A 26271-nucleotide genomic window follows, 5' to 3' on the forward strand; every position below is an offset into this window, starting at 1 on the left:
CCCTATCCCAATTACCCAGTAACCCCACCCAACACTAAGGGCAATTTTGGACACCAAGGACAATTTATCATGGCCAATCCACCTAGCCTGCACATCTTTGGACTGTGGGAGGAAACCGGAGCACCCGGAGGAAACCCACGCACACACGGGGAGAACATGCAGTCTTCGCTGACGTCTGGCCGCCTGGCCTGTCAGCAGCACCACGAGGGTAGCTTCTGCGGAGTCCATGATATCACTCATCTCGTGAAATATTTATAAGGAATTGGAGAGGATGAGAGACAGACAAGCAGCAGCGTCTACCGGGACCCTCCAGTCCCCCATGGCTTCTGCCCCCAATCTCCCCCATCACCTGCATCTCTCAAAAAAACATTAGGAATGTAACTTGTGTGCAGCTGATGGAACTTCACAGGTCTTTGTTTAGAACCTGCAGTTTCTAAGAAATGATTAGCTAAACAAAATGAGAACACTGAGCTCCATCATTAGTAACTGCTTTCAACTTCCAGGATATAGATGAGGTAGGTCTAATAGCTCAATTACTTTTCTGATTTCACTGTCATTTCCAGAAGAACATTTAAACAAGACTTACATTGTCAGCACTAACCAAGCAGCTGACACTCTGCAATGGACAGAATGCATCGAACTGTCCATAGTACTGTCCAGTAGTGGAGTTCCAAATCACATACTGGTTCTGTTCATAAGTCAACACATAGGCTGTTGGACCCTGAAAATAAATCAATGCAATATTTATCATGAAAAACATTATACTGACTGATGGAAGGATTACAAGACAATAACTAAGGATTTAATCAATATGAGAAAGTAAATAAAAGGTAACTATTGTTTCAGGGCCAGTGCATGTAGTAACGAGTGTGATTCAGACTTACGATGTGCAATGGCTTCCTATGCCCCTGCTCACATACATGTCATAGTATTGTCATTAGATAGCACAGACCAGAGTTTAAGTCAGTTACTGCACCCCCTCTGTCTCTCCACCTGAGCTTAGGTAATGACATGGGTGAAAAATCAAACGTAGATTTTTTTTCCTGGTTAGCATGACTCCATGTGGTGCATTTACCAACTGGAATATGGTGAAAAACAGCGATGTGAGTATAAGAACAAGAGCAGACCATTCAGCCCCTCAAGCTCATTCTACCATTTAATTAGATCATGGCTCGTTTTCATCTGTGCTCTTCCATAACTTTCATACCCTTACCCAATCCGAAACAATTCAATTCTTAAACTTTCAAGTGACTGAACCTCAACTGTTTCTGAAGGGAAAGGATTCCAGATTTCCATGAATCGTTATGGGAAAAGGTTTCATGGCTGGTCTAGCTCTAAATGCATGGCTGTGACCCCTTGTTCTGGACTCCTTCATCAGAGGAGGTAGTTTCCCTCCATCTACCACATCAAGTCCTTTAATCATCTTCAACACTTCAATTAGTTACCTCTTACTCCTCTCCTCTCATTACCCTTATAGTATCAAATGAAAGCAATCATCACTTCATGAGAAAGGTTGATGTGACTAAAGAATTAATCTCCCGATGGAAACTCTGCAAGCCTGCTAATTTGGAACATGCGGCCTCTCACCTCAGGAATGGCGGTTCCTATCACTAGCCAAGCTTTCTTCCCCATTGCTAGGAAATAGTTACAGAGCAGGACTGCATGTTCCTCTTCATCACCTGCTAGCAAGTTCAGGAATTGCTGCATTGAAGGTAAGATAAAAAGAAAAGCACAGATTGATTTTTCGTAACCACAATCACAATAGTATCTCAAAGCATAAAGGACGAGTCAGCTGCATAGTGCTGTCTAAGAAGGCTAAACTTTTTCCACAAACACTGGTGACAGCCAGATTGTCTTTAAACATACCATTGAGATTTCTTTAACATAAAAAGATGCTAATACTTGGGAAAGGCAAAAGATCAAACAAAAAAATTCAAATGCACACAATAGCCTTTTACTAGGACAATCACTATTGCAGATATTGAGGTATTATAGGTTAGGGGACATAGAACATAGGGTATTGAAGTCACACAAAAGTACTGTATCACAAAGTAGAATATTGTTGTATCAATAAAAGTCCTTTGAACTAAGGGTGCTCAGAATATTAATGACACACAAACATAATCATATGCACATCTGCTTGGTGTCTGCAGCTGTCAGAACTTGGGAAGATCCTTGTGTGGGATTTCATTATTTTGTGAGTGAGGGCGTTTTGGTGCGGAGGGATGGAATGTTTCCTTTTGTAGCACCCACTGTTAAAATCAAGTACTCCCAGATTAAAATAGAGGCATGTGTGGAGTAAATGTTCTCCCTTCTCTCTTTCGGTCCTGGCACGCAGCCTCAAACAATACCCCAAACACACCTGTGTGACATTTATATATCTGTTTGGCCTTTGAATCAGATTCCTATTTAGTGCTGAATTAAGGTGCAGGATTTTCTGTGTCATGGTGAATGAAATATAGTTTAACTTTACATTGTAAGAAACTTGAATGGAGGTTTTGCCCTCCCAGTCTGCCGCAACTCAGATCGCCAGGTGGTGAGGGTTAGAATTGGAAACTACAGCCTTTATGCATTTGCAAGCTGGAGAGATGTACATTGCAGGCCAATCAGCAACCACATTTCAGCCTGTTCCTCTGGCTGGAATTTTCCAGTGCCCCCCCCACATGTTGTGGATTTTTCCCATGGAGCAGCAGCTCGCCATTCATTGGTCCCACCAAAGTCTAAGGTGCTGTGCATATCACCTGTCCCATGGCCGGGGAACCTGCAACAGGTGTCGGCTTTGGCAGGACCGGAGGATCCCGCCGGTGGGCAGGAATGGAAAATCCTATCCTATGAGCATAGATGAATTCCAAATGAATGCTCATTGCTTGAATATAATTGATATACAATTAACAGTGAACATTCAAAGTGCAATCTCAGTTTTGTGTGCAATTCAATAATTTAGGAGACTACTGAATAAGCTCAAGGGGTGAAGTGTGAAAAACCTCTACGAGGCCACAGGACATGAATAGCATCAACACCAGTATAATTGCAGCCTTATGCCCGGGGTAGTCCATCTGACATTTTCTCCAACAGCACATTGGGCGCAATTCTCCGACCCCCACGCCGGGTGGGAGAATCGCGAGAGTGCAGGGCGATTCCCGCCACGCCGCCTTGGCACCCGCACGCGATTCTCCCACACCCCCCAAAATGACGTGCCGCGTTTTACGACTGGCCGCTCGGAGAATCGCCGCTCGCCGTTTGTAGTAGGCAAGCGGCGATTCTCCAGCCTGGATGGGCCGAGCGGCCTGCCCAATCCGATGGGTTCACGCCGGCGCCAACCACACCTGGTCGTTGCCGGCGTGAACAGCGCGCGAACGCTGTGTGTGCGGCCTGTGGGTGGGGGAGGATCGAGCAACAGGGGGCGCTCAGTAGGTGCCCACCGATCGGCGGGCCGGCGTCTCTAAAGGACGCACTCTTTTCCTCCGCCACCCCGCAAGATTAATCCTCCATGTCTTGCGGGGCGCCCGCGGGGAGGACGGCAACTGCGCATGCGCGGGTTTGGCGCCGGCCAACCTGCGCATGCGCGGGTGACGTAATATACGCGGCGCCAAAGCCCGTGTGCGTAATTGATGCGGCGCCCTGGGGGGGGGGGAGAATAGGAGGCGAGGAGCGGCCTCCGACGCCGGAGTGAAACACTCCGGTTTTCACTCCGGCGTTGGCACTTAGTCCCCGGATGGGAGAATTTCGCCCATTGTAACCACTCATTATAATCCGAAAAGAAAAGCTGAGAGTGCCAAATACCAGAGCAGGGGAATGTATCCCCGTTGATACTGGCTGTTCCTCAGCAATTTCATGTTCCAAGACTTAATTGGCTGAAGGCTGGACTTCTGCCCCTCACTCAAGAGGAAGTGCCACCTCAGGGAGATGCCAGCCAATCTCTCTAGTCCCTGCCGGGCCAGAAGCCGTAGTGGATAGGGCTGGAACAAAGTACCCAGAGCCTCTGTACTGGAATTCCAGGAAAAGGTAAGTTTTGGGGGGGTCTCAGGGCAAACAGGGTAGGGGAGGGGAGGGGAGTGGACAGTGGGGGATTGGGGTGGTGGCGGAGATGTCAGGGTGGGATGGAGATCCTATGGTTACTGGGCCTTGGGGAGGGGGGACACCTGATGTTAAAAGGGGGCTGCTGATGGAGGCACCCTCCCCGCTTCACGCCTGAGGCCTGAACCTGAATATTTTTGGCCCCCGCCCCCCCCCTATATCGGAAACTCCTCCTGCCAGCCTAAACATTGAGGCAGGGCAGGCAATGACCCTTAAGCGGTCAATAGTTGATCACTTAAGGCCTCAATTGAGAAAGGGCTGGCCAGTGGAGGTCTTGCCCATCCCAGTGTATAATTGCACTGGGGTCAGAGCGGGCATTCCCCACCTACAAACCCACTAGCAGGGGAACATAACATTCTAGCCCAGATGTAGGGCAACAAGGATATACAATGACTTACATCTGAAGTGCACCATAAGTCACAGATTCCAGCAAATGAAACACTGTCTGGAAGGAACGGCATCAGAGAAACGTAGCGAGCCACCAGCTCCTAAAACACATACAGATAAAATCAAGAAATGTTCATTTACAAGTTGTCTGTTAGTAATAATCTAAATATCCATATTTAGACACAAATGTTTCAACTGGAATAAACTAGCATCAAGATCGCATCATTAGTGGACATAAAACGAGATATGATTGATGAACGTTTTTATGTATATGAAAAATGAAAATCATTTATTGTCACGAGTAGGCTTCAATGAAGTTACTGTGAAAAGCCCCTAGTCGCCACATTCCGGCGCCTGTCCGGGGAGGCTGATACGGGAATCGAACCGTGCTGCTGGCCTGCTTTAAAAGCCAGCGATGAGCTAAATCATTATATTTCACGAAGCACAAGGTTTTGTTTGAAAATGGGACAAACTATCTCATCGTAACCTTTTATTTTAAATTAAAGTATTTCAATGAAATCAAACAAATGTTAGAATTTTCCAAAGGTTACCAAATATTTCTGCCATTGTGACACATGTGGAGGAGGAATGCAATGGATGGAAACAAACTGCATTGACGTTTTCACTGCTTGCTTCATTCATCTTCTTTCATGGATCAGTAACTCTTAAGTGCTGGAACCACAATATTTATAAACGTCAACCATGTCAAAGAGAGCTGAGTGCATTCCAATCAATCCCCTTCATGCTTGAGTGATTTTGAAGTGTTGAGCTGGAAATTGACAACACTTAACTCTCTTTGAAGTGGTTGATGTTTGTAAACATTGTGGTTGCAGAACATAGCGTTTAAGGGAGATGAACAAAATAAGACGAGCACCCGTGTGTGCGGAAGCTGTCAATCGCTGCCCACTAGAAAAAATTAATGAATAGCTTGCAGCTGAAGGATCTGAGGAGTTTAAACACAGGTCAATACTTTTCTCTTTCCAGGAATGGACATGTGGTGCTTTCTCGGTCTCAGAAAGCAAATGTACGCCCAGGTGAGTGTTACAATAGTAGCTTTTTTCACTGCCCCTGCCGGGACTTCTCTCTAGCTTCCGGGCAGAGGTCTCTTCTCTGGTGAGTCTGTTGGGGGTTCCTTTAGTTAGCGGGTCCATGAGGGGTGGTCCCTTTGTTCAGGGAGTTTCTGTAGGAGGTTCCTTTATTTCGGGGATCTCTGTCGGGAGTTTCCTTTAGTTAGGGAGGTCTCTGAGGGGGTTGCTTTATTCAGGGGGTCTCTGTGTGGGGGTTCCTTTAGTTAGTGGATCAGTGTAGAGGGGGTTCCTCTACCCATCAAGTGTCAGGGGATGCCCCATCCAAGGGGATCTGGGGGGCCCTATCAAGGGGGTCTCAGTGGGGGGTCTCCTCCATCCAGAGGGTCTCTGAGGAGGATTTCTCCGACCCAGAGGGTCTCTGGGGAGATGCCCCTATCCAGGGGGGTCTCTGGAGGTATCCCCCAATCCAGGGGGGTGGGCAGAACGGGTCGCCCCCATGCTTGGAGTAAGGGGGGGACCCAGAAAATCAGGTGATGGGAAGCTGAATCATGATGCAGGGTAATTCAACTGATTTGTTCAACTATACCCTTAATAATTAGCTTAATCCTCAATTAAAGCATTAGTCTTTCTCGTCCTGCCTGTTCTCCTGGTACAGCCTTTATCACAACTTCCTTAAGTCCAATGGACACAGATTTGAAACATTATGGCAGACAACCGGTTTATCCACCTGCCATCAAATCTGGCTGGATCACATAAACCACAATCGGGTACTGCCTTCATCTATTAAAACTGTTCATTATTCCAAGAGCATCTGGAGTCCAAAGATAAACACTGCCTACTTTTCTCTACTGCAAATCATCTTCATAAACCCATCTCTCCTGTTTCCACAGGTTCACCTCAAACAATAAGTGCAAGAGACACTGGAACTTCTTTATCGCTATCATCCAAATAACGGCCTCTGATACCTCCCTCGTTTCCACCAGCCCATCGGTCAATCCTGCCCCAAAGTTCCTTTTGACCTCACCATGAACTTGCACCTTTCTCTGGTTTGTCTCCTATTTTGTCAGTGAGATCCACCTCCTGCTGCCTCCACCCTGTTATCACTAATCCGCTAACCGCCCAACTTGCCCTCTGGGTCCCCAAGTTAGCTGATATTGTTAACGGTTCTCTTTCTTCAGATGTTGCCTCCCTTTCTTTTCCAACTGCTGCTTGATGTCACATCATACCCGCAAAGATAATTGGGCAGTGGACACTGTGCTTTTAAAAAGAAAGTAACATGGAATAATGGACATAATATTTTCACAAAATGCAGTCCAGAAAGTCGAGTGACTTCTGTTTATGGTTTCCGGATAACAATGGATTTTTGCTGAGTCACGGTGCAACGGGAGCCCTTCACAAAAGTTGGATGGGTCTCAATTCCAGGATTCCCATCTCCAATCCCGGGATCTCAGATTGTCAGGAGTGCCTTTAGCGGGCGGGAACTGTCAGCTGCATCATGCCCGAACGGGAGTGTGACACAGTCGGAGATGCCTTGAGAAGCCTCCCGCAGGCTTCCCAACAACCTGTACACCTTGTAAAATCTATCCAGACCTCTAGAGTCGTCGCAATCAAGATTCCCCCACAATGGACACGACCAGGCCTTGCGCACCTAGGCCTGTTTTAAACTCACTTAGGTATGCTGACCTGGGATCTACTGGTCTCCCGGCATCTAACAGACTCCCCAGAGAGGCCCCAGCCACTACTAGTCCATCAAACGTGTTCCAGGGGGAATGCCACCTGTGGGGGGGGGGGGGGGGGGGGGGGGGGGCTGGACCATCGGAGGCCCCGAGTGATCAGGAGCAGGACAGGGTGACCCCCTGGCACTCCCTCTGGAGTGGGCACCTTGGCACTACCAGGCTGACACCGTGGCTCTGCCACCGTGGCATTGCCAAGGTGCCTGGGTGGCACTTCAAAGCTGGCTGAAGCACAACCAGTGTGCTAGTGTCAGGGTGCCTGGATGCCAGGGTGGCACTGCCAAAGGTCAGGGCCTGGGGGAGCCATGCCCATGATAGGAGGGTGGTGGGGTTATGAAGGGTGGGGAGTATGAAGGGGCCTCTGCAAGGTTGTGGGGTATGAAGGATGGGGTTCCTGGAACGGGTGGCGCAAAAGGGGGTGTGCGGACGCTTGAAAAGGGGAAGCCCTCAGCGAACCAATAGCGGGGTGTGATCACTTGGGGGAGGGGGTGAGGGTTAAGGCCCAGGTGTGGTTGGGGGGGGGGGGGGGGGGTTGACATTGCTTTATAAATAAAGTTGATAATCAGGTTTTCGTTGCTTTTCTCTGTGCAGAGAACCTTTTAGGAACAAACTCAAAGACACTTCATGTCAGGCTAAAATCCTATGGCAAACTGAAACTACAGACTGACTTGGCTCCTCCCCTTAAGTAGATCGCCTGTACGCAAAGCATAAGGAATTCTGCAGTTCCCTCTCATTAGATATCCCATGACCTACTTAACCTGGACCACACACAATGGCCCGAATTTTCCGGTCATTGGCATTCACTTTTCCTGCCAGGAGTGCACCACCGCTTGCGGGATTACTGGTGGCGTGTGGTTACAATGGGAAATAACATTGACAAGCGGCGGGAAGATAGAATCCCACCACTAGCAAATGGCCGAAATGCCCGTGGCTGCTGGACTGGTAAATAACACACAGTAGCACAGCTCCACAGTCCCAGGTTCGATTCTGCATGTTCTGCACGTAGTGTCTGCATGTTCTCGATCTGTCTGCGTGGGTTTCCTCCGGGTGCTCTGGTTTCCTCCCACAAGTCCCGAAAGACATGCTGTTAAGTAATTTGGACATTCTCAATTCTCCTTCTGTGTACCCGAACAGGTGCCGGCATGTGGTGACTAGGGGTTTTTCCACAGTAAACATTGTTATTATTATTATTTCATTAATAATCTATACGCTAGGGACCTCAGAACCCAAACAATATTCGTCAGCTATCTGTAAACAAGTAAATGCTTCTCAAATTTATCAGAAGAATCATCTCCCTGTAAAATCAAGGATTACCTCACACTGATGACACCTTAATCACAGCTTTAGCAGACATACGGGCAGTATTTATCTTGCCCAGGTTTTCTAATAACACTGCAGCAGCAAATATAAAATATAACAATTTCTTACATTCATCATGCCTAATCCTTCCCAACTTTCATGGGGTTTGGGCCAGTTTTCAATGAGTCATAGTTCACCTCTTGGGTGTTTTGAACCACAGGGCGTTATTCTCCGGCCTTGCTGCATTCTCGCCCAAGCGTAACAAGGCCGGTTAATAGCAGGAGAGGCCAAAAATGAGATCTGCAGCAGGATACAGCTGGCCCGCTCCCGTAGGCAAAACCGGGTTCCCGGTGTAGCGTGGCGAGAAACCAATTATCACCACTTAAGCCGAGGAGGTGAGTGGCCATCTTTGCTCACAGGCATAGAGACAGGGGGTGCTGGGTTTGTCACCACAGTGCTCGCCGGGGGATGGGGGACCCTTGGTTGGGGGTGGGGTATGCTCCGCAGGATGGGGCCGCTATGGGGGTTGGAGGGGCGGCGCTGGGGAGGAACCGTGTGGAGGGGGGGGGGCAACTGCTTGCAGCATGACTCACACTAACCCTGGATCGTGTTTAGCCATTCCTGACGCTACACTTGTCCCTGCCCGTCGGCCCCACTGACTGCTGAGGCCTCTGGAGCGTGGCTAAAGGCTGTTGCTGATCGGGAATTGGCAATCGTGGTTAAGTGAGCATTGGGGAAGAAAGTGACAGAGGCATCACAATGGTTGTGCAAAAAGGAGTTTAATGTGCTGTACAGTACCCCACTCTCAGTGGTGCAACCCCGCCCCCCCTTCCCACCCCCTACTTACCCCCTCCCCCAGTGCCCTCAGTGATCTTCAACATGCCTGACCCTTCTAGCTTTACCAGTATGTCTTGGAGTTTCTCCAGGGTGCACATGAGGTGGAGGGTGCCAGCTGCCCACCTCGTACTGTGGTCTTCAATGCAACTGGTGGGAGTCCTCTGGAGACAGAAGGGCCCTGGCTCACTTGTCGGTGGCACAAGCACAGCTGTGCCGCCCTATCCCGCGTAACCTCGAGACACAGCCTTACAAGGGATGGCATTCGGGGGGAGCTGGTGGCCACTCCATGGGTTGGATCTGGATTGGCACCCGGCGCCCGCTCCTCCTGCTCGGTGCCCGTAGGGCCCTGGGGTTCACCTTGGGATTGTGGGATAGCTGGTTCGAGCCCCGGCTGCCCCTACATCATCTGGCTTTGCCAGCCCCGGCGGTTCCCTATAGTCTGCACCATAGTGTCGATGCGCTTGCCGATGCTCCTTAGTGACTGGGAAATGCTCTGCAGTGTCTCAGGCATGCCCAACTGAGACTGGGGCAAGCTCCCCAGCACCTTGGCCATTCCTGTCGGAGAGCAGGACATGTCCCGGAGATCATCAAGCCCAGCCTGGTACTGGGTGACATCCCCACTAAGGCAGTCATTCTGCCGATGTCCTCAGTCATGGCCGTTACCAACTGCGCGATGCCTTGGACAACTTCACTCATGGTGCTGATGCCGTGCACCAGATTTTCCACTGTGGTCGCCACCCTAGCAGTGTTGGCCTCGGTGCCACACATTGCCAGCAACACCTCCTGCGCCTATAGCCTCTGGGATTCCTCCAAGTAGCTATGGATCTGCTGGAGCGACACTATAATCTCCATCAGCTCCGGATAGCCCACTTGTATGGACATGGAGTCAGTGGGAGGGATGGGCCAGTCGGTAAGGCAACCAGTACTCAGGTTTGACAGATCCTCCAGGTGGAGCCCGGTGGTTCCTCACCTCTGTGGCGTCTGCCAGCCTCTGCGTTGGTGACCACCCTGTCCTCGGCCACACAAGTTACCCCCAGGGCATGCTCCTCGAAGGAGGTGAAGATTATGATGCCCGACACCCCTCTGCCAGTCTGGGCCCTCTCCCCGCCGATTGTGGGAAGGCTTTTCCTGAGATGACACAGAGAGGGCATCGTTAGCCACACGCGTGGCTCACTGTGATGGGTGAGGGGGTTTAACGGTGGGGTTGGGGATCGCCTGGGTGTTGGTGTCTCACTCACTTGTGATGCCCAGTGTAGTTCACTGTCCTTCTTCCAGCACTGAAGATCAGCCCTCCTGGTCACACTCCCTGAGCTGATGGCTGCCACCACCTCATCCCAGGCAGCACTGGGTGCCTTTTGGCTCATCCTCTGGGACCCCCTCAGGCACAGGATATCCCTCCTGGCCTCCACCACGTCCAGGAGCCTCCCTAGGTCAGTGACCCTGAATCTTGGGGCTGGTCTCCTCGGTGCCGTCATTGCCAGCTGGCTGGGTTGTCTGAGCAAGTGTTGCTTATGTGCTGGTCGACCTTGTTAGCGGGGGGGGGGGGGGCTGGCGAGCACGGTCCCGGAGAATCAGCTGACGAGCTTTCATTTGCGGTGAGAAGTCTGTGAGGCCTTGTTAAGTGGAGCAATTAATGTTGAATTATGTTGCCAGCCTCGCTGGGCTGAGCGTCGGGAAGTGTGCGGCAATTCCTGCTCATTGCCAAACTTAAAAGATTTTTTCAGAAAATCGAGCCCATGGGCTCATGAGGGAACCTATTGGAATGCAAGTTCAAAGGGTCTTCCACATGTCCCCCATACCAAGGTACGTCCCCTCCACACACCCCTATGGTCCTTTGATGGGGCTGGTTTAGCTCACTGGGCTAAATCTCTGGCTTTTAAAGCAGACCAAGCAGGCCAGCAGCACGGCCTCAATATACACGTTGGTAAAGCAGCTGACTCTCAAATGTGCATGGGGATAATATTAAGCTGACCCTTAGGACTATGCTGATAGTTAATAAGGCCTGCATTCTCAGCATCTTGTTGAATGGTTGCGAAACACAGGTGACTTCCAGCTGCCAGGAAAAAGAACTCCGTGACTTCGATCTTTGCTGTCTATGGTGCATTATGGGTCTGTCCTGAAAGGACAAAATTACCAATGTAACAGGCCTCGCAAAGGCAGAATTTCCACCTTTGTTGTCACTGAACAGAAGTGGTTTTGGTGGATGAGGCACATCCCAGGATGAAAGACAATCACGTACCCAAAGGGACCTTCTATCCAATGAGGTAGCTGGAGCCAGACCATCAGTGAGGAAAATGGGTTGAGAGATCAGTGACACAGATTGGTTTGTTTTCTGAAAACATTGATAATTGGCCTGTATTCTCTGGTTATTTAGCGGTTCATTTTGCAAACTCATTCATAAGAACAAATCTGGTCAACAGTTTGGCTGTGGAATGTTTGCATACAAAACAGAAGATATCCAATCCATTTTCATTTTGCATAAAAATAACTCACTGTAGTGGCTTCGAGGTCATTAGGAAAGGCATCAAGCAGCTCCTGAGGTGGAAAAAGTGGATTGATGAACCGTGTCACAAAAACCATCTTGCCCGTGAGGTCTGTGGCCAAAGTAACACATCGGCGATTTGGGAACTTCTGCTTCACTTCCTTCTGGAACTTTTCCGCTCTTTGAAGTAGTTTTTCATCTTCCTGAGTCTCAAACTGAAAATCAAATAAAAACAGTTCAGCACGTATCAGCAAGACTTTCTGCAAAACTCCTACATTTTTAAAAATTCATTTTGCAGGGTTTGTGCGTCACTGGCTCGGCTATCATTTATTGCCCATCCCTAACTGCCCTTAAGCAATGACTTTGAACCACTGGTATAAATCCTCAAAACAAATCAGAAGAAAATCATGTTGCATACTTTAAGGAGGCTTCACTCATCTGCAAATTGACCGGCGCTAGTTTGTGATATTTGAATTACTCTGTTAATATTGTTGACCAGATGTGCAATGCGTTAAGAAAAAACAAGTTTAAAATAATCCACATTTGTTGATAAACCCTTGACCTATTTAAAATTCTTTGCTAGAAATATTTTACTGTTTACATTAAACAGCTCAAACAGATAAACCAGCAAGTTGAGGAGTATTTTACCTTTTTCAGCATCTTGATCCTCTGTAAAGCAGGAGTCAAAGTGTGAGAAAAGAGAGACAGATATAAAGAGCAGGAGAAGAATAGATGTGGAGAACAGTCATGAAATCTGAATAAATCAAAGCAAAGCTTCAAAATCTAAAGGGTAAGCAACAACATTCCACAGTGTAGATTGGTTTAGACAAGCAAATAAAATGTGTGTGCATTTTTTTGAGGATAATTTTCTAATTGTCTGCTCCTGGTGATGAGTCTTGTCCATCAAAATACAAAATACTGATGCTCATGATTTGTTAACCATTCATTTTAAATGGTTGGGTATCGAGTGGAGTGTGCAGCCAGAGTTCCAATATCTGCATCACCAAGTGAAGTGTCCAACAATAACGCAAAGGCAAAAAATGACTACCCTAATTATGTCCAATATTCAACCTTATTAAAGAAACTCAGCTTTTTGCGCTTTTTCCTGCCCGCATTTACAAAAGATATCCCTTTCCGTAATAATAAGAATCTTTATTGTCACAAGAAGGCTTACATGAACACTGCAATAGAGTTGCTGTGAAAAGCCCCCAGTTGCCACATTCCGGCGCCTGTTCGGGTACACTGAGGGAGACTTCAGAATGTCAAATTCACCTAACAGCACGTCTTTTGAGACTTGTGGGAGGAAACCGGACACCTGGAGGAAACCCACGCAGTCACAGGGAGAACGTGCAGACTCGCAGACAATGACCCAAGCGGGGAATCAAACCTGAGACCATGCCGCTGTGAAGCAACAGTGCTAACTACTGTGCTACCGTGCTGCCCTTGGAGGCATCCATTAGTAATATGCTGCCAGAGTTCACCAATGCTGTTGTGTAACTTAACTATTAATCCCACAGTGGTCTATGGGTGATGGAATTCATGGTTTCAAAGTTTGGATTTCCAGTTTGAGACTGACCTTAATTGAAAAGGGCAACAGAAAAGGAAACCAGAGAAAAGAAATTGACCATTCCGTTCCAGATTCCAAACAAAAAAAAAGGCTGAAATGGAATTCGGAAACTGGCTAGACTATCATTTATTGCCCATCCCTAACTGCCCTTAAGCAATGACTTTGAACCACTGGTATAAATCCTCAAAACAAATCAGAAGCAAATAAAAAGGAAATAGAGCCATCAGATGATGGCATTTTCAATGGCACGTAGAGTCAGGCTGAAGAAGATTGAGATGGTGAGGGGAGGGCGGTGGATGTTGTTTACATGGACTTCAGTAAAGTCTTTGACAAAGTGGCTCATGGCAGACTGGTACAAAAGGTGAAGTCACACAGGATCAGAGGTGAGGTGGTAAGATGGTCACAGAAGTTAAAGGGTAGCAGTAGAAGGGTGGTTTTCTGAATGGAGGGTTAGGATGAGTGGTGTTCCACAGGGATCTGTACTGGGGCCTCTGTTGTTTGTAGTGTACATAAACGAGTTGGAGGAAAATGTAGCCAATCTGATGAGTAAGTTCACAGATGGCACCAAGGTTGGTGGAGTGGCAGATAGTGTTGAGCATTGTCAGAAGATACATAAATTGGAGACTTAGAACATAGAACATAGAACAGTACAGCACAGAACAGGCCCTTCGGCCCTCAATGTTGTGCCGAGCCATGATCACCCTACTCAAACCCACGTATCCACCCTATACCCGTAACCCAACAACCCACCCCTTAACCTTACTTTTATTAGGACACTACGGGCAATTTATCATGGCCAATCCACCTAACCCGCACATCTTTGGACTGTGGGAGGAAACCGGAGCACCCGGAGGAAACCCACGCACACAGGGGGAGGACGTGCAGACTCCACACAGACAGTGACCCAGCCGGGTTTCGAACCTGGGACCCTGGAGCTGTGAAGCATTTATGCTAACCACCATGCTACCCTGCCCTACTTGGGCAGAGAAATGGCAAATGGAATTTAATCTGGACAAATATGAGGCAAGCATTTTGGTAGTTAACATAGAGGGGAAATATACCATAAATGGTAAATCTCTTAGGAATATAGAAGGTCAGAGAGATCTTGGCGTGCAGGTCCACAAATCTTGGAAGGTGGCAACACAAGTGGACAAGGTAGTCAAGAAAGCATATGGAATGCTTGCCTTCATTGGACGGGGCATCGAGTACAAAAACTGGCAAGTCATGCTGCAGTTGTATAGAACCTTGGTAAGGCCACACTTGGAATATTGCACACAATTCTGGTCGGCACACTACCAGAAGGATGTGGAGGCTTTGGTGAGGAGGTTTACCAGGATGCTGCCTGGTCTGGAGGGTGTTAGCTATGTGGGGAGGCTGAATAGACAAGGATTGTTTTCATTAGAAAGACGGAGGTTGAGGGGTGACCTGATAGAGGGGCATGGATAGAGTGGATGGGCATGCACTCTTTCCCAGATTGGAGGGGTCATTCACCAGGGGGCACAGGTTTAAGTTCCCTGGGGCAAAGTTTAGAGGAGATGTGCGAGGCAGATTTGTTTTACGCAGAGGGTGGTGAGTACCTGGAACGCGTTGCCTGGGGAGGCTGTGGAAGCAGATAAATTAACAGCGTTCAAAAGGCATCTTGACAAACATATGGCTGGATGGGTATGGAGGGATACAGCACAAGGAAATGCTGAGGGTTTTAGCAAAGGTTGGTATCATGACCAAGTTGGAGGGCCGAAGGACCTGTTCCTGTGCTGTATTGTTCTTTGTTTGATCAAGAAGCAGGGAATAGGTAAATACAGCTATTTCTATTAAACAATGAAAATATTGGTGGATCAATAAATCTAGACTGTTATAAGTGGGCGGTAGAAGATTCTGCAAACATGTGCCATTTTTGGTGAAGACTGTGCCCATGGAATTCGGGTTGTTGGGTGCTGCTGTTGACTGGAGAATCAGGCTAAATCTGAGAAGGAAAGGAGCTGAAATTCTTCATGAGAAAGACAAAGTTTTGAAGACGTTTGTGACTGAGTTTGATGACTTGTGCACTGAGTGGACTGCTGAGTCATTTCAGAAGATCTGTCTGAGATCTATCTGCTATTTAATTTATAGTTTATAATCAACCTCAACTTGCCTATTAATTAATGTTTAACTAGCGTTGATTCTGGGTTGCCTAAATTAGTATTGAAAGTTTGCTTTGTTTGCCTCTTCCATTGTAAAAATTGTTTTGGTTTAAACCGTGGAACTTTGCAGCTTTATACTTTCAGTAAATAACTGCCGTTTCAGATTTCTTCTTAAAAAAGAGTGTTACTGGCCTCTACCGAGATCACAGCAGCAGTTACTGTCATCATACCCTTCTTCTTCTTTGTCAATCACTCGTTAACGAGTATGATTGTCCACCTAAGAAACTCCACGTCACTGTTCATGGGTTCTGAGAGTTCTTGCGTGGTTGATGAGCCCGATCCTAGAGCCCAAACTTGGCAGGTGTTTCCGAGAGGTGGAATTGGTCCTTGGACTTGGGATTGCTGGTATTCCTTTCTCATGCTCCTTTCCTGGGCTTCCTCTTGCTGTTGGGTGTTCTTGAATAAATCTCCCTTCAATTAGAAGGTTCCTCCAAGTAGGTCTCTTCTGAGGTCTATTTTGTATTTTTTGAGGTAAACTTTGAAGTGCTTCCTTTGTCCTCCTCTTGTTCTGACGTCTTTTTTGAGCTCGGCAAAGAAGATTTGCTTTGTCAGTTGGGCCTTTTATATCCTAAGCACATGGCCGGCCCAGTGGAGTTGGTTTTGGATGATCATGGCCTTGATGCCAGTGCTCTTGGCTCCTTCAAGGACGCTGATGTTAGTGCGCCTGTCCTCCCAGCTGATGTGGAGAATTCATCTCAGACAGCATGGATGGATATCTCTCCATGGCCTTGAGATGGTGTCTATAAGTAGTCCAGGTTTTTGAGCCACATAGAAGAGTTGGAAAAACTTGTACTTGAGGATCCTGGTATCAACACAGCTGTCAAAGCCTCTCATCCTTAGGGGCTGAAGGAGGTGCTTACAGATTAGATACAACATTGGATCTCCAACAATGTCAACCTTAAATGAGGAGTGGCTCCCTAGGTAGGAAAAACGTTCCATGTTTTTCATCCCACCATGAAGGAGAGATCAGATCTTGCCTGCGGTAGGTTGGCAAAAGACTCAAAATTAAAATCAGATAAGGTGTAAAATGGGTTGCTGATTTGTTATTGCTCATTGTCTACAATGACACAAAGCCAAAATGATCCCTACTGAGTTCAAGCTAGTATAGATATTGGCCTCCAGGATTAGGAATATGTCATTTGTTAGCATTTGCCTAGAGTACACTGTGCTGTTCACTGCCCCTGGTTTCAAAAACAAATTCTATAGTCACCTTCTCCACCCTGAAAAATAAATAATATTTTGCATGTGGTGTTAATCCATATGGAGGTGGAGACTTGATGAGATATTATCTTATTGAAAGCAGAAACCTTTTCCAAATATATTCTATTTTGATTAGTCAATATAAAATAATTATCTTTTCTTTCTTACTTTATGCTACTTAGTAAATTTCATTCTAACATCCATATACAAAACCTACTCTGCAATACTGGAAAATAACTGTTCCACAATGCTAGTTGCGCAGTCATAAGCTCCTGTGCCATCTGCTCCTCCTGCTTTGCTCTTCTCTCAGCATTGTATTCCTCAGATTGGGGCTCAACCATCCACTGTAACTATTCCTAAAACTGGGGAAGAGTTAACGCAGTTAGCCTCTCACTCAATAGGCGCTGAAGAATATCTTAGATCTCTCAATTTTCCTTTTCAAGAATGTCCTTAGAACATTGAACTCCCTACCAGAAACAATCATGGAAGCAGAATCCATAATTTCTTATGAATGGGATGTGAATAATTTCTTGAAGAATAATAAAAATAGGCCTGGGGTCCAAACAGAAGAAAAGGAAACCAGGGTTCTGATCCCACCCCGAGTAAGCATCACAAGGCTGATTTTAATTGGGCTGGAGGACAGCTCAATGCCAAATTAATGTCCCTGGGCACTGCCCAGAGGGGGTACTGACTTTGGAGGATGCAAAGGTAGATGGCAGTCATGATTGGACCTGCTGTTGCCTTGCAGAATGGTGGGGGCAGGAGAGTCAGCAGCCTCACAGTCCAAACAAGTACCCAGATAGTGATGATGAAGTTTTGCAAACTGTATCAATTATGTGCACAAATTAGCTCCATCCTTGAATTAGGCTGACTTCTCTGGAAAGCACGTGTACACAAGCATTTATGATATGATTTGGTGAAGCATTTCTTAATGTTACTGAGAGGGGTAAAAGGACCTGAGATAGGCAAGCTGAAGGACACTTTTGGAAAGCTGTCTCGCTGGCAGCACTTGTAAAATTAAGAATGCATGTTACCTTTTCATTTACAGATTCTCCAGGTACAAGATGGGGTTCAATGGTAATGAAGAGGGACAAATAAGAGCCTTCACTTAGGCTTCGAACGGCCTCCCATCCCCTTTCACTGGATAGATTGCGCTCTTTGCTGTATCCCAGGAGAACTGGGGGTGTATTGATCCTGAAGGTGCCATCAATCTGTAAAATAGACAACATAAAATGCTTTATTTTCAAACCAATTGCCAATTTGGCCAAAATTTCTCCACTGTTGTCAAATCTAAAATTGTGACCAGATATGGAATTGCATTAATTTATAGAAATAAATGGTGAGGTTTGACAGTTAGAGTGCCTCACAGTCTGTCGGCGAATTGGCCAACAAGATCCAACAAACTGCAACATGATGAATCATAGAATCCCTACAGTGCAGGCCATTTGGCCCATCGTGTCTGCACCGATCCCCTGAAACAGCACCTACACCCATAGCCCACCTAACCTGTACATCCTTGCATACTAAGGTCCAATTTTTATCATGACCAATCCACCTAACCTGCACATCTTTGGACAGTGGGAGGAAACCGGAGCACCCAGAGGAAACCCTTGCAGACATTGGGAGAACATACACACTCCACACAGTCACCCCAAGGCTAGAATCAAACCCGGGTTCCTGGCGCTGTGAAACAGCAGTACTAACTACTGTGCAAATCTAATTAGGACTGATCTCTTTTTACCGGTGTTACCTGAGGAAGGAATGTTAACCAAGACACTGGAAAAATACCTGTCCTTCTTTGAATTGATTAAGTAGAAAGAGATTGTAGAACTCTTGCAGTACCGCAGTACAGAGGGATCTGGGTGTCCTGGTACATGAATCACAAAAAATAGTATGCAGGCACAGCAAATGGGATTCTGTTGTTTATTGCAAGGGATGTGGAATATAAAAGTAGGGATGTTTTGCTACAGTTGTATAGGGTGCTGGTGAGACCACATCTTGAATACTGTGTGTGGTTCTGGCTTCCTTATTTTATAAAGGATATGATTGGAGGCAGTGCAGAGAAGGTTCACTCAGCTTATTCCTGGGTTGAAGAGGTTGTTCATGAAGAATGTTGAACAGGTTGGGCTGATACCCATTACTGGAATTCAGAATGATAAGGGGTGATCTTATTGAAACGTATATGATCCCGAGGGAACATGGCAGGGTGGATTCTGAGAGGATGTCTCTCCTTGTGGGCGCATCTAAAACAAAGGAACATAATTTAAATATCCCATTTAAGATGGAGATGAGGATAAATCTTTCTCTGAGGGTCACTGTTCTGTGGTTTTGTCTCCTTCAGAGAGCAAAGAAGGCAGGGTCACTGAATATTTTTAAGGGCGAGTTGGATTGATTGGTGACTGACAAGGGAGTGAAAGGGGAAAGGGGGTAGACAGAAAAGTAGAGGCCTCCCATGGTCTTACTGAATGGCCATGTAGGATTGAGGTACTGAATGGCATACTCCTGCTCTTAAATTGTATGTTCATATGTATGATCATATGTATGAATTGTACCAAAAGATTTTTTTTTTACATCCAACTGAACCAACTGAGGTGGAGGGAACCTTCGGTTTAACATCTCATCTGAAGGTCAACAACCACACTCCTCCATGGCTGCCCGCATGCAATAACCTATTTCGATATGTTTAAGTTCCAGAGTATGATTTAACCAAAGAACTTCCAAGTCAGAGGCTTCCTCTGAGCCAAAAGTGAGCTTTATTTTGCCGTCAAAATAACAATGAAATACTGAATTTGGACAACATGTTTACATAAAATAAATAGAACTTGTTATTTTTGTGTAAATAATAAGGCGAGGAACAGAAGCACAGTTAAATGGCAATATGCAAAGGTAATGCAAGCTGCATTGTTCGACAGCCTGGTTTGTGAAACGGCATTTCACTGTTTGCTCCATCACCAACTTGCAACAATGTTATTAAGTTACTAAACTTGCCAAGCAGATACAAACAGAAACTGAAGCTTTGTGACTACAAATGCAGTTACATGTCTAAACCTGTGATTTTGTTAATTTCTGCCAGTTAATCTCTCTGGTATTGAAAATTAACTATTGCAAGCATAGAGAGGTGGTCACACTGCAGGCCCTGGCTCCACAGGCAAGCAGGGAATGAGTGACCACCAGGCAGCGCAAAAGAGCTAGGCAGCCAGTGCAGAAATGTACTGTGACTATTCCCCTGCAAAACAGATATACCGCTTTGGGTATTGTTGAGGGGAATGACCCCTCAGGGGAAAGCAGCAACAGCCAAATTTGTTGCACCACGGTTCATTCTGCTTCAGAGGGGAGAAGTAAAACATGTGGGAATGCAACAGGGGATTCAATTGTAAGAGAATAGATAGGTGTTTCTGTGGCCTCAAACGTGATTCCAGGATGACGTGTTGTTTCCTTGGTGCTAGGAGCGGTTTCAGATATTCTGGAGGGAGAGGGAGGATGAACAGCCAGTGGTCATGGTACATATTGGTACAAACGGCATAGGTAAAAAAGGTAATAGAGGGAGTTAGGAAGAAAGTTGAGAAGACGGACCTCAGAGGTAGTTAGTAATCTCCGGATTACTTACAGAGCCACGTGCTCATCAGAGTAGAAATAGCAGAATATATCAGATGAATACGTGGCTGAAGAGGGGGAGGTTTCAGATTCCTGGGGCATTGGGACTGGTTCTGGGGGAGGTGGGACCTGTACAAACTGGACGGGCAGGACCAGGACTGATGGGACTTGCTAGAGCGGTTGGGGAAGGTTTACGCTAATATGGCAGGGGGATGGGAACCTGTATGAGAATTCAGAGCAGGGGGAATCAAGAACAAGGAAAAAAACACTGCAAGGAGAATAAGAAAAATGATGGGCAGAGAAACCAAGGGCCAGTATCAGATAACAACACTGTAAAAAATAGGAGGGACTGGTAAAGGAATGTTAAAAAGACGAGTCATAAGGTTTTGTACCTGAAAGCTCTGATATTCAAAATAAAATTGTGAATTAGTTATGCAGATAGATGGAAAGGGGTTTGATATAGTTGGGATTATGGAAACATTGCCCCAAGGTGACCAAGGATGGGACGTAAACATGGAGGGCTGTTCAGTTTTTAGGAAGGACAGACAGAAAGGAAAAGGTGGTGGAGTTGCATTGTTGACAAAAATATTGGGGCGGCACGGTGGCGCAGTAGTTAGCACAATTCTATGTCTATGTCTGTGTGGGTTTCCTCCGGGTTCTCCGTTTTTCAACTACAGTCCTAATATGTGCAGGTTAGGTTGATTGGGCATGCTAAATTGCCCCTTATGGTGAGGTTACTGGGCGAGGTTTGGGCCTAGATAGAGAGGTCGTTCAAAACGTTGGTGTAGACTCGATCAGCCGAATGGTCTCTTTCTATACTGTAGGGATTCTATGATTGATACAATATTGAGGAAAAATATTAGCAGAAACGATGTGGAATCTATATGGGTTGAGTTAAGAAACACCAAGGGGTAAAAAAACTATCATAGGGTTGGTATACAGACCTCCAAACTACAGTGGTAATATTGGGAATAACATTAGATCAGATATGCCTGTCTTAAAGGAACATCTGTGATCATGGTGACTTTAATCTGCAAATAGATTGGCTGAATCAAATTAGTCACAGGGGTAAACGTTTTAGGACTGAGGTGAGGAGAAATTTCTTCACCCAGAGAGTGGTGCAATTCACGACGACAAAATGTAGTTGAGGCAAAAACATTGTAATTTTAAGAAGGAATTAGATATAGTTCTTGGTGTTAAAGGAATCAAGGGATATGTGGGGGAAGGCGGGATCTGGGTATTGAACTCGATGATCAGCTATGATCATAATGAATGACGGGGCAGGCTCGAAGGGCCGAATGGCCTCCTCCTGTTTCTGTTTTCTATGTATGTTTCTATCAATCTGTAGAGTTTCATTAAACAGTATACTTTTTGTCCATTACTGCCAATCAATCTCTTTGACACTGAAAATGAATGATTTTAAGTACGGAGTCCCATTGCTTCAAGTCTAAATTGTAGTTAGAGATTTTGAAATGTGAAACTTTAAAAAAGTCCTCCTGTCAAGTTTTTCTTTCTTAATCCAATCTTTTGTTTTCCCTTTCTGTGCCTGTTTTGACATTGAATTCATCCTGATTAATTCACTCTCCACCTCAGTCTTTCCATTGTTCATTCTGAATTCCTGAAATTTGATTGGCTGAGGAAATACTCTGTTATTTGTCCTGTTCACACAAATCCCGGGTATTCAATTTCTCTCAGTGCGCTGTCATGAACCCGCAGTGTCAGTAACTTAGTTGGTAAAAAACTGAAGGGCACAGAGGCAAGCCTAACTAACTGCACTAGTGTGTAGCTATATGTATTAGTACACAGGGCCATGTTCTTTGCAGACAGAAAGTACATGTACACATTGCACCTGTTTCAGCTAAATAAAATAAGTGACAACAATTTGCTGGTTCATTCTTCAGAGCAACACCTTGATCAATCAGAGTCAAGCTGCCAGGTTTAAATGTCAAATAATGCTCGGCAGTTAACTGTTGATCACCATTAACTGCTGCATTTCCCATGGCAATGCTTCTACCAGAGACCAATTGCCAACTAATCAGCACTCTTCCCATGCAGTAAATCATTGTTGTTTCCCATTACATTGGCATTTTTGTAATTGTCCTGATGTGTGCAAGACAAAAAGCTTCAAGAAATGTCTCTTTTTTCAGCGATACTAATTATTGATTAACTTAATTCTAAGGAACAATTGAAACACAAGGGGTGGGATTCTCCGCCGCTGTGATTCTCCGTTTTTCCAGAGCTCGGGGGTTTCCTGACGGCGTGGGGCTGCCCCACAACGGGAAACCCCATTGACTGGCCGGCATAACGGAGAATCCCGGTGGCGGGTAGGGGCAGAAATGTGGCGTAGCGGGGCGGAGAATCCAACCCCAGATTCGGATTCATTTTTTGGATTTGCAGACATCGAAAGGATAAAAATAAAGTGCTCTTTTTAAAAATGGTATCATCAATCATTTTTCATGTTGGAGTATCTGGCAGTTTTTATTTTGTACCATTCTCTCTCTCCAGCCTCACCCACTGCTTGCTCCTTTTCAGAGAGATTTCTTACTGTATTCATCAACAAAGTTGAGGATTGACCCCTGTTTAAAGCTCCCAGAATGCCTGTTTGCAAGGTTAAAAATATTTAGGTTTTGTTCATTTATTCATGGGATGTGAGCATCGCTGGTTGGGCCACGATGCCATCCCTGAGGGCATTTAAGAATCAATCACATTGCTTTGGGTCTGGAGTCACATTTAGGCCAGATCAGATCAGGATAACAGATTTTCTTCCTTTAAGGACTTTAGTGAACCAGATGTATTTTTACGACAATCAACAATGGATTCGTGGTCATTGGATGTATAATTCCAGACTTTTACCATTTAAGAGCAGCCCATGCCCATACACAGCAAGTCAAAGACATATTCAGGCTTTGATTACAAACTAGCAAATAACTTTCATGCTATACAAGTACTAGACAATGACCATCTCCAAAAATAGAATTCAACAATCTACTCTTGATATTCAACAGCTTTACCATCGCTGAGTCTCCCACCATCATATCCTAGGGATTACCATTGACCAGAAACGCAACTGGACCAGACATATAAATATTTTGTCTACAAGAGCATATCAGAGGCTGGGAATTGTGCAGCAAGCAACTCACTTCCTGACTCCCCAAAGCCCATCCACCATGTAAGTCAGGAGTGTGATTGGGTGATCTCCCATTGCCTGGACGAGTGTGGCACAAATAGCAAGATGTTTGACCCGATCCAGGACAAGGTAGCTCACTTGAAGTATTCACCACTTTACACATTCAATCCCTCCACCACCAACTCATAATGGCAGTAGTATGTAAAATCTAGAAGATGAACTGCAGCAACCTGTGACCTTCGAGAACACCTTCCAAATCTGGGACCTCCAACATCTAGATGCACAAGGGCAGCAGGTGCATGGCAACACGACCACCTGGAAGCCATTTTGACTTGGAACCATGTTGCTATTCCTTCACTGTCACTGGGTGAAAATTCTGGAACTCCTTTCCTAATAGTACTGTGTATGTACCTACTGCTGAAGAAGTCAGCTCAGCACCACCTTCTCTTAAAAACTGTATCTGGGTCTGAATGGTATCATTGGACCACAAAATGTAAATATAAATGAGGCAACTGCCTCCCTAGGTGAGCACCATCCCTGTGAATAAAAAAACAGAGATTAAAATGACAGAGGCTCAAATGTGTTTTAAATTTGGAGAAATGCTCAGTTGCCATTTATATCACCGTACCATTCCATTCCTGCTGGGTGACTAGAGTTATGATTGGGTCTTATTTTTAATTCCAAGGTTTGCAAAGGAACTAATGACCTTAGTACTGTGTTTTATATCGCAATCTAAGCCACCTCCAACGAAAAAGGGCAAGATTTTTTTTTTTGAGCAAACAACAAATGATTAAAAAGGGTTTTAATCCAGTTCTCTGCAAATTGCCTCTGGGGGAATTTCTAACAATTGGCTCCACGCCAAGTTAAGATCATTTAAAGTCTTAGTAAATCTGGCAGAACAGACTTCCTATTATTTGAATTGCTGATGCAAAGTGAGTCTAAGTGAACAAAACAATTGCAAACAAATGGGAATAGAGAAGTGCCAGGTCTACAAAAGAAAAAAACAAAGATAATCACATTTATTTGTGGATTATAATCAAAGACAATTAACTGGATAAAAGTATATGTGACTCACATCAGAATTATTGGGAATTACGCAATGATGACGCAGATATAAGCAATGATTTCTAAAGGTCAATTACATAAAAATAAATACGTATATATGATTATCTCAAATTTCCCAAAGCAATTGAATGCCAGTGTGTTGAAACTGGCATACAGTTAAGTTATATTTCATGAAACACATGTTGCAGATTCCTGCTTTCAGGTACAGTAGGTGCCAGCATATGTTTCTTACACAGATTAACATTTCACCATCTTCAAAACACCCTCTACTTCAGGCGAATATGTAGAAGAAAATCCTTACCCTGGACTGGGAGTAGATGGTAGAAAATGGAATCTGTACAGCCCCAAGCCAGTGCCGCTCGATACGGGTGTGAACACCACTTCCTCTTTCTCTATCATCCTGAAAACACAGAATTATATTTCAAAGTGTTCACACATGTATATTTTTGCGTGACTGGGTTGACTTTGTTACATTAAAACAATCTTTTGAGGTTACCTCTAGAACATCATAAATCACTTCGTCGAAGACATTGATGAACACATCATCCGTAACAGACTGCAGATTCGCTGTGCTGTAATCGCCATTTGGTGCTCTGAAGTCACAAATCAAATTACTCTGCAATTAATACTATTTAATGATATATACAGAAACTGCAAATATATTCCACTGTGGAGTGCTTTAAATCATAAAATAAAAATGATACAGCATAAAAGAAGGCCATTCTGCCCACTGTGCTTGTGTAGGTTTTGAAAGGACAATCCAATTAGTCTCACTCACTGCCGTGCTCTTTCACTACAACACTGCAAATCTTGCCTTTTGAAGCATATGTTCACTGAATCAAACACACTCCTGAAGAAAGTCCTTCACCGAAGGTTAATCTGCTTCATATGGGAGACTGGAAAAATAACTATGACAGTGAAGTAAGTTAAAGCATATCGAACAGAAATATGGGCCAGAATTTTACATCCCCCCCCCCCCCCCCCCTCCACTCCTGCCAGGACACCGAGTCGAAATACGAATGAAATGTTATTTGCAACCAATGGGCACGATCTACCGGCCTTGTTACACCCAAACGGGGCGCGACGTGGCCAGTAGATGCCAGCAGAGACCTCCCCTCACAAGGTGCGTCAGTGGCTGCTGACGTCATCCCCGCGCATGCTCGGGGGGGGGGGGGGTTCACCTCTGCGTCGGCCATCGCGGAGGCTGACATGGCCGCGCGTAGGAAAAGAGTGCCCCCACGGCACAGACCCACCCGCGGATCGGTGGGCCCCGATCGCGGGCCAGGCCACCGCGGGGGCATCCCCCCCCGGGGCCAGATTGCCCCATGCCCCCCCCCAGGACCCTGGAGCCGGCCCGCGCCGCCAGATCCCGCCGGAAAGGGACCTAGACTAATCTACGCCGGCGGGACTGGCATAGAACCAGCAGGACTTCGGCCCATTGCGGGTCGGAAAATCGCCGGGTGGCCGCTGTGAGCGGCCGCCGACCGCGCGGCGCGATTCCCGCCCCCGCCAAATCTCCGGTTCCGGAGAATTCGGTGGCCGGCGGGGGCGGGATTCACGCCGCCCCCTGGCGATTCTCCGATCCTGCCCCTGATGTTTGAGCAACTTTGAAAAATATCTCTTTTTGTTTACAGTATTGCCTTGTAGGAGTCAAAAATAAGTAAACAATCTGAGACAGTTGGGCAAGATCTTTGA

The 26271-nt window shown here is 46.0% G+C and overlaps 1 protein-coding gene across 6 annotated transcripts in view; it reads right to left on the reverse strand.

Moving 5' to 3' along the window:
* The window catches only part of cc2d2a (coiled-coil and C2 domain containing 2A), a 233414-nt gene that overhangs the window by 12536 nt on the left and 194607 nt on the right, over window positions 1-26271 (reverse strand). For 4 of the 6 annotated variants that reach the window (XM_038791604.1, XM_038791605.1, XM_038791603.1 and 1 more), the window contains 8 exons: window positions 25073-25169; window positions 24878-24976; window positions 17825-18001; window positions 12492-12512; window positions 11855-12058; window positions 4476-4565; window positions 1588-1701; window positions 587-721 (listed from right to left, as the gene is read on the reverse strand). In XM_038791604.1, the coding sequence (XP_038647532.1) occupies window positions 587-721; window positions 1588-1701; window positions 4476-4565; window positions 11855-12058; window positions 12492-12512; window positions 17825-18001; window positions 24878-24976; window positions 25073-25169 (937 nt within the window). The remainder of the gene's footprint in view (window positions 1-586; window positions 722-1587; window positions 1702-4475; window positions 4566-11854; window positions 12059-12491; window positions 12513-17824; window positions 18002-24877; window positions 24977-25072; window positions 25170-26271) is intronic. The other 2 variants (XM_038791608.1, XM_038791607.1) reach the window with 1 other exon arrangement.

This window comes from Scyliorhinus canicula, chromosome 3 (genome assembly GCF_902713615.1).
Source record: "Scyliorhinus canicula chromosome 3, sScyCan1.1, whole genome shotgun sequence".
Taxonomy (NCBI): domain Eukaryota; kingdom Metazoa; phylum Chordata; class Chondrichthyes; order Carcharhiniformes; family Scyliorhinidae; genus Scyliorhinus; species Scyliorhinus canicula.